Genomic DNA, 12,516 nt, shown 5'->3' with positions numbered 1-12,516 from the left:
AATGCATCCGATTAGTCTCAAATTGGATCGCTCAAACTACAATTTTTGGAAATTTCAAGTTCTAGCTACTGCTAGAGCCTATGGATTCGATGATCTTCTTCTTCACAATGAATCACCATCTCAGTATATGGAGTCAACTTCAGCAGAAAGCACTCCAAATCCAGACTACATCGCATGGCTGCGATGTGATCAATTCATGTTTAGCTGGCTTCTTTCTTCAATCTCTCCCCAAATGATGGGATACATAGGTCGGTGCACAACTGCAGCTCATATCTGGAGCGCTTTTGAAACTATGTTTCACTCTTAGTCCAAAGCTAGGGCAATGCAGCTGTGCAATCAACTTCAATGGATGAAGAAAGGTGATATCACAATTGATGAGTATATTCTCAAATTCAAAGAAATCTCCGATCAACTCTTCAACATCGGTACACCTATCTCTGAACCAGATATGATATCTTATATTCTTCAAGGTCTTGGTGCTGAATTTGAAAGCATTTGTGTCCTACTCTCATCTCGATCTGATAATATGACATTACATGAAGTGCAATTTGCACTCCAAACTCATGAACTGCACTTGCAGAATCAAGCATCTGTTCTAACTGCTACTGTGAATCAAAGCTTTCAGCCGCAGGCTAATATTGCTTATCAGCAAGGTTCCGGTGGTCGTGGTGGTAAATCCGGTAGAGGATCTAGCAATCGTGGACGAGGAGGAGAAAGGTACTCATCCAACAAAACTATTTGCCAACTATGTGGTAAAACCAATCACGTTGCTTACAAGTGCTATAAGCGCTTTGATGTGAGCTTTACTGGACCAGAGTCTCTCCCACCTCCATCCTCTCAACCTCAAGTCCACACTGCATCCATCGATCCTCACATCACTCATTACCACCAGCAATCATCCTCCACCTCTCAGGTTTCTAAATCTACTAACTCTCCATCTGCTTTTACTATAGCATCTACTGCACCTTCCTCTACTTCAGAATGGTATCTAGATTCAGGAGCATCTGCACATGTAACTCCTGAGCTGGACAACATTCATCATCAAACTCCCTATCATGGACATGAATCCATAACTGTAGGTAATGGTTCGAAACTCCCTATTACTCACATTGGTTCTACTGTCTTATATATCTTGTGCCTCTTCATCTAAGTCTCTAATTCTAAATAATATTCTATTTGTTCCTAGTATTACAAAAAGTCTGAGCATATCTCAATTTACCTCTGAAATGGTGTTTATCTCGAATTTCACTCAAATTGTTGTTTTGTCAAGGACAACACAACTCATCAAACTCTACTGGAAGGCAAACTTAGCAATGGACTATACCACTTGGACTTCACCAAACTCCCAAGGCAATCTAACCAATGTCTGGTAGCTCAAACACCCTCTACTGTAAACCTGTGGCATGCTAGGTTAGGCCATCCTTGTAATAGTGTTTTACATTCTACATTCAAAGCAATGCATATGGATGTATCTTTTCTTTCTTCCAACTTTTGTGATCCTTGTGCCTTAGGCAAAATTCATGCTGTAAGTTTTCCATCAGTAGAAATAAAATCATCTGCTCCCTTCCAATTGATACACACCGATGTTTGGGGACCAAGCTCTGTAGTTTCTGTTGATGGTTACAAGTATTATATACATTTCATAGATGACTACACTAGATTTACTTCGATATTCCCATTAACCACAAAAGCTGAAGTACTATCTGTGTTTAAAAGATTTCTCTCATTTGTAGAAAGACAATTTCACACAAAAATAAAAGCGGTACAGTCCGATTGGGGGGGTGAGTATAGACCTCTAAAACCTTTTCTTGAAAATCTTGGTATTGTTTTTAGGCACCCTTGTCCTCATACACATCAACAACATGGCAAATCTGAAAGAAAACATAGGCATATCACTGAATTAGGACTTACACTCTTAGCCACCGCCTCTCTTCCATATAAATTCTGGTGGGATGCCTTTGTTACTGCTGTGTATCTTATAAACCGACTGCCTACCCCCTCTCTCAAACATCTCTCTCCCTATAAGTGCCTCTTTAATGACCTCCCTGACTATAGTTTCTTAAAGGTGTTTGGATGTAGTTGTTTTCACTATCTTAGGCCCTATAACAACACCAAACTCCAATTTAGGTCTTCTAAATGCATATTTCTAGGCTATAGTCCCATGCATAAGGGGTATAGATGCCTTCATCCTACTGGTAGAGTTTACATTGCTAAGTTTGTCATCTTTAATGAGTCTGAATTTTCTTATCCCATACTTTTTCCACAGACAGCTGACATACACAGTCCTATTCCATCAATTCCTATACCTATTCCTTTATTTTCTCCACCCACTCCACCTACTCCATCTCAGTCTACGACTATCTCTACTCCAGCTCAAACTCCCTCTAGTACAACTGCAAACTCTCCAAATATACATCATTCACCTATATCATCATCATCATCATCATCCACCTCCACATCTCCTACTCTCTCTTCCTCTCTAGCTCCCCCTCCTCATCCACCTATCTCAAACACACACAGGAAGAATACTCGTTCCAAATGTGGAGTTTACAAGCCCAAAATTTACATAGCTACATCTACTCTCCCACCCTCTGAGATTTTTGCCTCTGCGATATCTGGTTCCAGTAAATCTCACATCACCACTGACTCCATTACCACTAAATTCACTGAACCTCTCTCTGACTCTGAAGCGCTTGCTAATCCTTTATGGTTTAAAACCATGGCTGCTGAGATTGAGGCCATTCAACAAAAGGACACCTGGGAAATTATCCCTCCTTCTCCAAATATTCATCCCATTGATTGTAAATGGGTGTACAGAGTCAAGCTTTTTGCAGATGATTCTCTTGACAAGCTAAAAGCTAAGCTTGTAGCTAAGGGATTTCAACAACTAGCTGGCTTGGATTTTTTGGAGACATTCAGTCCTGTAGTAAAGCCGGTCTCTGTCAGGCTTCTTTTCTCCTTGGCTGCTCAATTTCAGTGGGATGTTCAACATATTGACATAAATAATGTGTTTTTAAATGGCTTCTTGGACAGACCAGTGTATATGAGGCAACCTCCTGGGTTTGAGAATACAAAGCATCCTGACTGGATTTGCAAGTTAAAGAAGTCACTTTATGGTCTTAAACAAGCCCCTAGGGCTTGGTATGAGAGACTACAACAACATTTACTAAGGTATGGCTTCACCTATTCTACCTCGGATCATTCATTTTTTTATATGAGAAAGGCTGACAAACTACTCTTGGTGTTAGTATATGTTGATGATATATATTCTCATTACTGGAGAAGATTCTCATGTTGTTGCTGCCTTTATTGAAACTTTATCTCATGAATTTGCCCTTAAAACATTGGGAAGTGTTAGTTTTTTTCTGGGAATTCAGGTTCTTAAGAAGAATAATAGCTTCTATCTCTCTCAAACCAAGTATATCCGAGATCTTCTTGCCAAAACAAACTTGGTGGACAGCAAATCTCAGGTCTCTCCTTATGACATGGGCACCAAACTTTACAAGTCAGACAGTGCATCCTTCTCTAATCCCACACTTTATCGCAGTGTTATTGGTGCCTTGCAATATCTTACCATCACTCGGCCAGATATATCCTTTATGGTCAACAAGCTAAGCCAGTTTCTACAAGAGCCCACTGAACTTGAGTGGAAGGCATGCAAAAGATTATTAAGGTATCTTAAGGGCACAATTCATCACTCTCTCCGATTCACCTCTTCATCTTATCTTCAAGCCTAATAGGATGCGGATTGGGCTAGTTGACAGGAAGTCAACTGGGGGATATCTTGTGTTTTTGGGTTCTAACTTGCTTTCTTGGAGTTCAAAGAAGCAAAGTGTCATCTCTCGTAGCTCCACCGAATCTGAGTATCGATCTTTGGCAGATACTTCTATGGAAATTGTCTGGATCAAGTCTCTTCTCACCGAGATTGGCTACAATCTTCCTCATACGCCTGTAATCTGGTGTGATAATCGCAGTGCAACTGCCATGGCCTCAAACCCGGTGCTCCATGCCCGCACCAAACACATCGAGATGGATGTACATTTTGTTCGGGACAAAGTGCTCAAGAAGGAACTAGAAGTCTGTCATGTTGGTGCCGAAGATCAACTCGCAGATATTCTTACCAAACCAGTTTCGGGTGTTCATTTCACCAATCTCTGCTCTTGTTTACCTTTTGATAAGGGATAGTCCCTGTTATGTGGGGGTTGTATTAGAAATAATATCATCAGCTTATTTTCTGTTATAAGCTGAGTAGTTAGCAGATTAGTTAGAAGATTAGTTGGTGTTAGTGACGTGGCATTAGTTAGTTGTAACTAAATGTAACTTAATATCTTTGTAATCTGCTCTATATAAAGAGCCTTAATACTGGAATGAAAATTGAGTTTCCCTTCACCATTTTATGGCTTAATTCATATCTTCAACAGGATTAGAGGGGTGATTGATTAAACAATCTACCCAATTCTGAAGTGGTAAATAATCACTATTTTGAATGATTGGATGTGGGTTGATTATCAATCACTCATTTGAATGATGGGATGCCGCGATATGAACCGGGTTCATATCATGACAGTCTCGCCAGCAGCGCATCTCCGGGGCTACTGATAACAATTTTCTCGAGATCTCGACGTGTCCTTGTGCTGCTGCTGTAATGTGCAGAGGCGACAGTTGTTGGGAGTCTAAAATCCGAGCAAGCCACGGATTCATCTTCAGCACCTCTTCCACGATGGCTGTCTGTCCCCGCATGGTTGCTATGTGTAGAACATTTCTTGAACATGAAAATGATGCTTCATCAACAAGATATGGATCTTGTTCAACTAGTTCTCGAAATTTTGTTACATCCCCTTTTGATACAGCATCATAGAGTTTCTTTTCTACTGCTTCTGCAGCCATTCTTTTCTTTATTTCTTTCCCTGCTTTCTCCTTTTTTTATGTTATATTCACAAACGTCTCCTACTCTCGTAATATATATGTCTAAAAAAGGATCTCGCATGCAAGGTTGACCCAAATACATTTCTACCAAATTTCCTCACTGCTTGGTCGCAATTCAGAAAAGGACCTCACATTAAAGTAAGGGTAATGTGAAACAAAATTCTACCTAATTTCGGGTAAAGCAATGTTTAATCTCTCTTGGCCGGCTAGGGTGTTTACTTTGAGCCATAGAAATTAGGGTTAACTGTAATTTATGACCTGAATTTTAGCTTGTGTTTGATTTATGACCTCATCAATTTTATTTATATTTAACTAACATTTTCGCTTGTGTTCGATTTCGACTTTAAAAATCTCATTATACTAACCTGTAAAATACTAGGTATTTTGCATTCAAGCTTCATTGTTTCGACGTCTCAAATCAATAAAATCATTTTTATTTTGTTAAATTAACAATTAGGTAAAGAAAAAATGGTCCATGATCGACTCAAATTCAAGACCTTTGGATATTAGAGTTGTCAAATAGGCCGGGTTGGGCCAGTTCAGCCCGACCCATCGGGCTTTCAGATTGTACAAGGTCGGGCCGGGCTGGCCAAAAATCTAATCGGGCTACAATTTCTCAAGCCTAGCCCAGTGCCATTCGAGCCATTGGACGGTTTGGCCAAACTCGTCCTATGATTTTTTTTTCTTAAATTTTACTCCAAAGCCTAGCCCAGTATTTTTTATATAAAATGATGAAAAATAAAATAAAATAAAGTGGAGAAAGAGACTATCGAAATTGATTTATTAATAATTAATTGTCAGATGAGTGTTTTTGTAAATATTTTGAGTGAACGGGGATAAAAATATAAAGGCTTGTGTCCTAAAATAGAAAGACCATACTAATTAATTGTGGACGAACGAAAATGAAAAAAAAAAAAAAAAACTACGCTTATCGTAAAGCTAAGCACTCTTTTGCTAAACGGATCCCTTCTCGAAGAGCTAAACACTCTCCCATTTCTGCATCAAGGGATGAACTACAACACCTCACACAACGCTTGATCATCTATGATGGAAACGCCCATCCCCACTCCATCATCATGTGTAGTTACATATTATTATGTCTTTGGTCTTTGAAATCAATTGAAATGGTTTCACACTGCTTTACTAATACTAAAATATTGCACAGAATTTCCTGTAACAGTCATATATATATATATATATATATATATATATATATATATATATATATATATATATATGGTGTGGTTCTAGACAGAACTACATTATTTGTGAGAACGGGAGAACCATCAAATTTAATGCATCCACTGTAAAAATTAATGCATTCGCTGTTAAAATTAATGCACTAAAAAAATTTAAAAAAAATGCTCCCTTCAAGATTCGAACCCAGGATCTGCATTCATCCAACAAGATGATGCATCCACCGTAGATCTTGATGATCGAATGGCTGAAAATGGTTCTCCGGTCTTCTTTTATTTATGGTTCTTTCTTGAACCTCTCCCTATATATATATATATATATTATTGTTTATATTGCAGTATATATTATTATATTCATCATAATCCTATTACCCGATCTTGCTGGAATTGCATTAGCATAGGTTTTAATTAATGGATTTTTGTTTTGTTAAATCGATCCATATGTTTTATATTGACTTCTATGCACTATCAAACAAAAGAAAAGAAAAACAAAAGGAAAAAGGGCAGAGAGAGAAAGAGAGAGGAAATGCTTGGTTCTTATATCTATCTATACCGCACATTAATCAATTGTTTTGTTAAAGAATGAAGACATATTTGCATTAATTAGCATATATATAGTTTAATATGAAAGATTAGCTAGTAAAAAACACAAAATCTTGAGTACACTCGGGTATACCGTACAACCAGGTTGACTCGTACCCAAAATAGTATTTTTTATATGATTTGAGCCAGGATATGTATGAGTTCAAATAAGGATACAGGGCAAAGTTTAAGTGAAGGTGCAACTCAATTATACGGTACACCCGGATGTAAACAAGACCACCTCAGCAAAAAATATATATATAGTATATGCTGATGGAGATCTATTGTTAATGAAAAAAATATATATACGGTTCACACTTCTCAAATTTCACGAAAAAATATGATTTTCACCTGGTTTAATTATTACCAGGAATAAAATATGTAGAAGAATGAACACAATAGAATAAAATTTCTACAAAGACCGAAGTTTAATTATTACGAGGAAAGTGAGTATGAAACTCACCTCAAGTGTCAGTACTTAAGTAGAAATTATGCAGAAAATTCTCTTAATGACCACTTTAAAAAATTGTCTTTATATAAACATCTCCAGAATTCTTGACTGTCTCAACACCATCAACAACATAATCAAGAAATTAATATTCACATATCAAGCAATGGTTCGAGAAGTAATTAGAAAAAAGCTTTACGATGCAGCAACACAAGGTGATGCAACAACGTTTCAAGAACTACTCCAAGAAGATCCATATCTTCTCGATGTAGTTTCGTTTCCCGATTCGAGAAATCTTCTCCACATAGCAACAAGAAGCGGACAAGCATCCATTGTTGAAGAGATATTAAGGATCAACCAACATCTAGCCTGGAGTTTGGACTCCCAAAAATCGTCGTCTCTTCACATCGCAGCAGCAAAAGGGACAGTCGAAATCGCCTCAAAATTGCTAGCAATCGCCCCTCAGACGTGCTGGCTGCGCGACTGCCACGGCATGAATCCAGTTCATATTGCCGCCATGAATGGGCATGTTGAGATCTTGGAAGAGTTCATTCGACACGACCGTTTGCCTGCAACGGAGAAGGTGGATCACAGACAGACCGTCTTGCATTTGTGCGTGAAACATGGTCAGCTTAGGGTATTGCAGGTTTTAGTGAACCATTTTCGTGAGCTTGTCCATTTGCAGGATGATTATGGAGAAACAGTATTGCATTTGGCTGTTAGGTACAAACAAGTCGAGGTTAGTAAGTTGTCTACATCGACTTTCTCACTTGATTAATTGACTCAATTTTGGTTTTAAACATTTTTATAATTGCAAAGATTATTTAATCAAATATTGATATAATATTAGTATTATTTTTTTACATGGAAAAATGATCTATTTGATTACACAACTAAACAACTTTAAACAATCTTTAGTAAATTAATAAACTCTATAAAATTAATAAATTTCTCTCAACTTGGGTTAGTTAAAAAAATCATCAATTTCGATTCGTTTAAATTCCTATATGGGGACGGCTGAGTAGGATGAGATCCGGTGTCCCACAATTTTATGTGTACCACCATGTTCCATTCTTATATCTATTATTTTAAAAATATTTTTTATTAAAATAAAATTTATTATAAAACTATGAATTATACTTAAATTTTATTTCAAATAATTAATTTTTTTAAAAAAAGTATATACTATGACTTTGAATTTATCAACCAATTATTAGCTAATAAAAGTGAAATTAAATGATAAAAAATAATTATATACCCTAATTTGATGGAATAAACCCTAGTTAATAATCACAAAATTAAACTAAAGCATATAAAATTGAAATTGAAGAAAAAACATATAAGAAAATAAGCAAAATTGAAAGTGGGACACGAAGTGGGGCATAAAATATGGTACACTGAACCTCGTTCCCGGGCGACGTATTAAATTTTTCCAAATTTCGGTATGTGTATTTGGTTAAACCTTTACTTTTTAAATATGAGTAATTCACCTTTATACTTCAAACTATTGACCTTTGATCATCTTAGATTGTGCGGTATTAGGTAGAAAACACTGGAGTAGAATATCAATGTTCAAGGAATTCCAATCGAGAAACAGCTTTGGACATCTCCCTCCAGAGCCCCCAAGACACAATTCAATCTGAGATAACAAAAATCCTCGAACAAATAACGACAATAAAATTTTCAAATTACAGTTTGAACAAGCTGTCGATTGAGGTGGTGTTGGTGATTCTGGCCCTCATCACCGGCATGACGTTCCAGGCGGCGATCAACCCTCCCGGGGGTGTGTGGCAGGACGACTCGGCAACACACAAAGCCGGCACACCGATCCTGGCGTCTACCGATCCCGAGAAGTACGAAGAATTCGTAGATGCTAACATGTGTGCTTTTCTTTTCTCAGTGTTCACAATCATAGGGCTCTGTGTTCCGACGACGCTGAGGAAAATATCTTTCTGGATGGTTATCCTTACCGGATTTCTTTTCTCGTTGGCATATTTCTGCGCAAGTTTTACGACTTCCATATTGATGCTAAATCACCCAACAACACATCTTTCTCTCTTCATATCAGTTGCCATTTCCTGCTTCTGTTTTTTTGGACTTGATTCTTACTTCAGATACGGTCCACCCATCGTGTCCTCCTTCTGCAACTATGTTAGAGCTTGGCGTAGAGCTTTGTAATTACTAGTAATTAATCATAGTTAGTTAGTTAATCCAATATTAAAACTCAAACACCTGCCCTTGTTATCAACGTAGTTAGTATTGCATTTCATGTTCCACTATATATATCATTACTTTTTTCAACTTCTACTGCTTTAATTTGATATTACACTTATTAATTAGTTTAGATTCACTAATCCAATTAGCTTTCACAATTATCTTTTTAACATATACTACCTCCGTCCACGAAAGAACTTCATATCTTTTCTTTTTGGGTGTCCACAAAAAAACTTCCTACCTATTTTTGGACTATATATATCCCACCACTTATAATTACTTACTTTTCACTTTTTCACAACTCCAAATATTAAATATAACACATTTTCATCACTCTCAATACACTCAACAACTTTTTCTCTACTCTCAATACACTTAGCAACTTTTTTCTTAAAACCCGTGCCACTCCCTCTTAGGAAAGTTCTTTCATGGACTGAGGGAATATACTATTTTGGCTGGACACGAGTTTTAATAAAAAAGTTAATGAATATTGTATTTTTAATAGATATATAGAGGGTCCCGTCATGTATAAAATGAGTGATAATTAACATTGAATTAAGTGACTTACCAAGAAATTAGGTTTAAGATTGAACAATGTTGACCCACATACATTTCTACCTAATTTTCTCACTGCTTGGTCGCAATTCAGAAAAGGGTAATGTGAAACAAAATTCTACCTAATTTCGGGTTGTTTAATCTCTCTTGGCCGGCTAGGGTGTTTACTTTTGAGCCATAGAAATTAGTGTTAACTGTAATTTAGAACATCCACATTGGTGTTACATGCAGTGGCGGATCCAGGATTTGAAAACTGGGGGTGCAAAAAATAATCTTATAAACACTGGCGGAGCTAGGATTTTTTTGAGGGGGTTGAACTTTTACGGGGGTTCGGGGGCGGTAGCCCCCGGATTTTTTTTTAGGCCTTCAGTACATTTTTTTTTTACTAAAATACAAATATAATTAGTAATAACTCTACATTCCAAATACAAAATGTGTAGGTTCAATTTTTTTATTTAATTAAGAATTGAGGTAAATGATTGATTAACTGATGGGCTCGATTAAAAGAATGAAAAAGAAAGAGATGATTGGCTCTCTTTTTAGTTGGGCCAATGGAATTTAGGATTTTAAAAACTGAATTTTTCTTTTATTTTCGATTAAAACTTTTATTTGGGGGTGCAAACCTTAAATATAAAATAATTTATATATGAATATTAATACTATTAATTTTTTTTTTTTTTGGGGATGCAGTTGCACCCCCATGCACCATGCTAGATCCGCCAGTGGTTACATGATAGCTTACTTGATGGGGGGACCACATTGTGTAAAGAGGCTGCATTGGAATTACATGATAGCCTACATGATTTTTTTAGTTTTGATTTTTATGCTTTTCACTTAAATTTAATTGCTCAAATTTAAATAACACATTTTACTAATAATTAAAATTTCATTAAAATAAAAAACCTAAAAGCACAGAAATCGAGGCAGTCAAATTCAAAATTCAAATTTTATTTATTTACTTATTTTTTTTAATCGCGCGTGTAAAATACGCGCTGATTTTGAACGGCCGAGCGGGCTAACGTGTAGCCCTCATGTAACTTAGGGCTGCATCGCCTTACACGATGCGAGCCTTACACGAGTAGGCCGCTATCGTGTAGTGACAAACATGATTTTCGTACCTCAATTCCACATGTTTTGTTGTCATTTCCCTTCATGTTTTGCTTGTGAATGCTTGTTTGTGCCCGAATATTTAGTTTTATGAAGATTTGATATCTTGGTGTAGTTTTGGAGTAATTTCAGGAAACATCAATGATTAATTGGAGGATTTTGAAGATATGAGATTGAAGTACGTCTCGAGAGGAATCCGTGAGCGCAAACGGCGACCAAATCCGAGTCCGGACGAGGGAGAACGGAGCAAAATGAGCAGACTGCACAATACGCCCAGTACCCCGCGGTCACCACCCGCGGCCGCGGGGTGGGACCGCGGGTCAGCTGCCCCCGACTCCAGTAGACACCCGCGGTCACCACCCGCGGCCGCGGGGCGGGACCGCGGGTCCCCTGACTCTCCCCCACGTTTGCCGGCCGCGGGCGCGGGCCAGGACCGCGGGAAAAGAGCGGAGCCTCCCCAAGTGGGCGCCAGTCGGGTTTTTCAGCCCTTAAACCCCTTTCTCCCCCTTTTCCTCACACTATTCATCTTCCCCAACCTCATACTCACCCATTTTCATCTTCCCCAATTCATTCACACCAAACCCTAGCCTCCATTACCACATCTTTTTACCAAGATTGAAGGCATTGAAGAGGAGAGAAGATTGAAGAAAGCTCATTAATAGGATTTGTCACTTCTTACTCTCTCTTTCATTTATGTATTTCTTTGATTTTGGTTTGTTGTTTGTGAACATGTTTGGATAAAATCCCCCATTAGTTTGGGGATTAGGCTCATGGATGATGTAATAGATTGATTATTATGCTTAATATATGTCTTGATTACTTCCTTGTCATTATCTTTGCAAGCCCTAGTATTCTTCCTTGTATGAAGTGTTGGCCACTCTTTATGCATTTCTAATTTGTAATTTGAATCGGGAGAGGATAATTGCAATAGATTAGGAGCTTGAAACATATCATCTCAATAAACCGGGAAGTTGAGAGTTGGGTGAGGGCTTGTTGATCTTTTGTGCTCTTGGGAGTTATAGGTTAGAAATTGACCGGGGACGGCAATTATGACCCGTAATCTACTGTTTTAGTCGTCCGGGAGGGGGCTAAAACTAGTGGGGAGATCGCCCTAGATAATAGGTAATATCAAGACTAATGTTGAGCTAATTTGAGGTCCATTACTAATCCATTGATGTCTAGTCCCTATATCATCTTAATCATCATATTAATCCACTTTGCTTATTTGATTTTATTTGTCTTTGAACTTGTTAAGTAATTAGTAGATAATCAAACCAATTACCTCATTGTTTATTCTAAATAGCTATAGCACAATGACTTAGGATAATCACTAGATTGAACTACTAATCCTTGTGGGATACGACCTTGCTTCCATATATTACAACTACCCGTATACTTGCGGCGTGGTGAAAATATTAGCGAACAAGTTTTTGGCGCCGTTGCCGGGGATTAGTTTAGTTTGATTACCTGTGTTATTTTGAATCATTG

At 37.6% G+C, this 12,516-nt stretch overlaps 1 protein-coding gene across 2 annotated transcripts; it reads left to right on the top strand.

Annotated features, from left to right (window-relative positions):
• Window positions 1-7,203: 7,203 nt before the first annotated feature.
• LOC130995122 (ankyrin repeat-containing protein At5g02620-like) lies at window positions 7,204-9,446 on the top strand. 2 transcript variants are annotated; one of them, XM_057920271.1, is made up of 2 exons: window positions 7,204-7,891; window positions 8,847-9,446. In XM_057920271.1, the coding sequence occupies exons 1-2, from the start codon at window positions 7,214-7,216 to the stop codon at window positions 8,865-8,867; spliced, it is 699 nt and encodes a 232-aa protein (XP_057776254.1). In that variant the 5' UTR covers window positions 7,204-7,213; the 3' UTR covers window positions 8,868-9,446. The 2 variants fall into 2 exon arrangements, with proteins under 2 accessions (XP_057776254.1, XP_057776255.1); XM_057920272.1 differs by having other exon boundaries at window positions 8,680-9,446.
• The last annotated feature ends 3,070 nt before the right edge of the window (window positions 9,447-12,516 follow it).

The sequence above is a fragment of the Salvia miltiorrhiza genome, chromosome 7 (assembly GCF_028751815.1).
Source record: "Salvia miltiorrhiza cultivar Shanhuang (shh) chromosome 7, IMPLAD_Smil_shh, whole genome shotgun sequence".
NCBI lineage: Eukaryota > Viridiplantae > Streptophyta > Magnoliopsida > Lamiales > Lamiaceae > Salvia > Salvia miltiorrhiza.
This window is presented reverse-complemented; position numbering and strand designations above follow the sequence as displayed.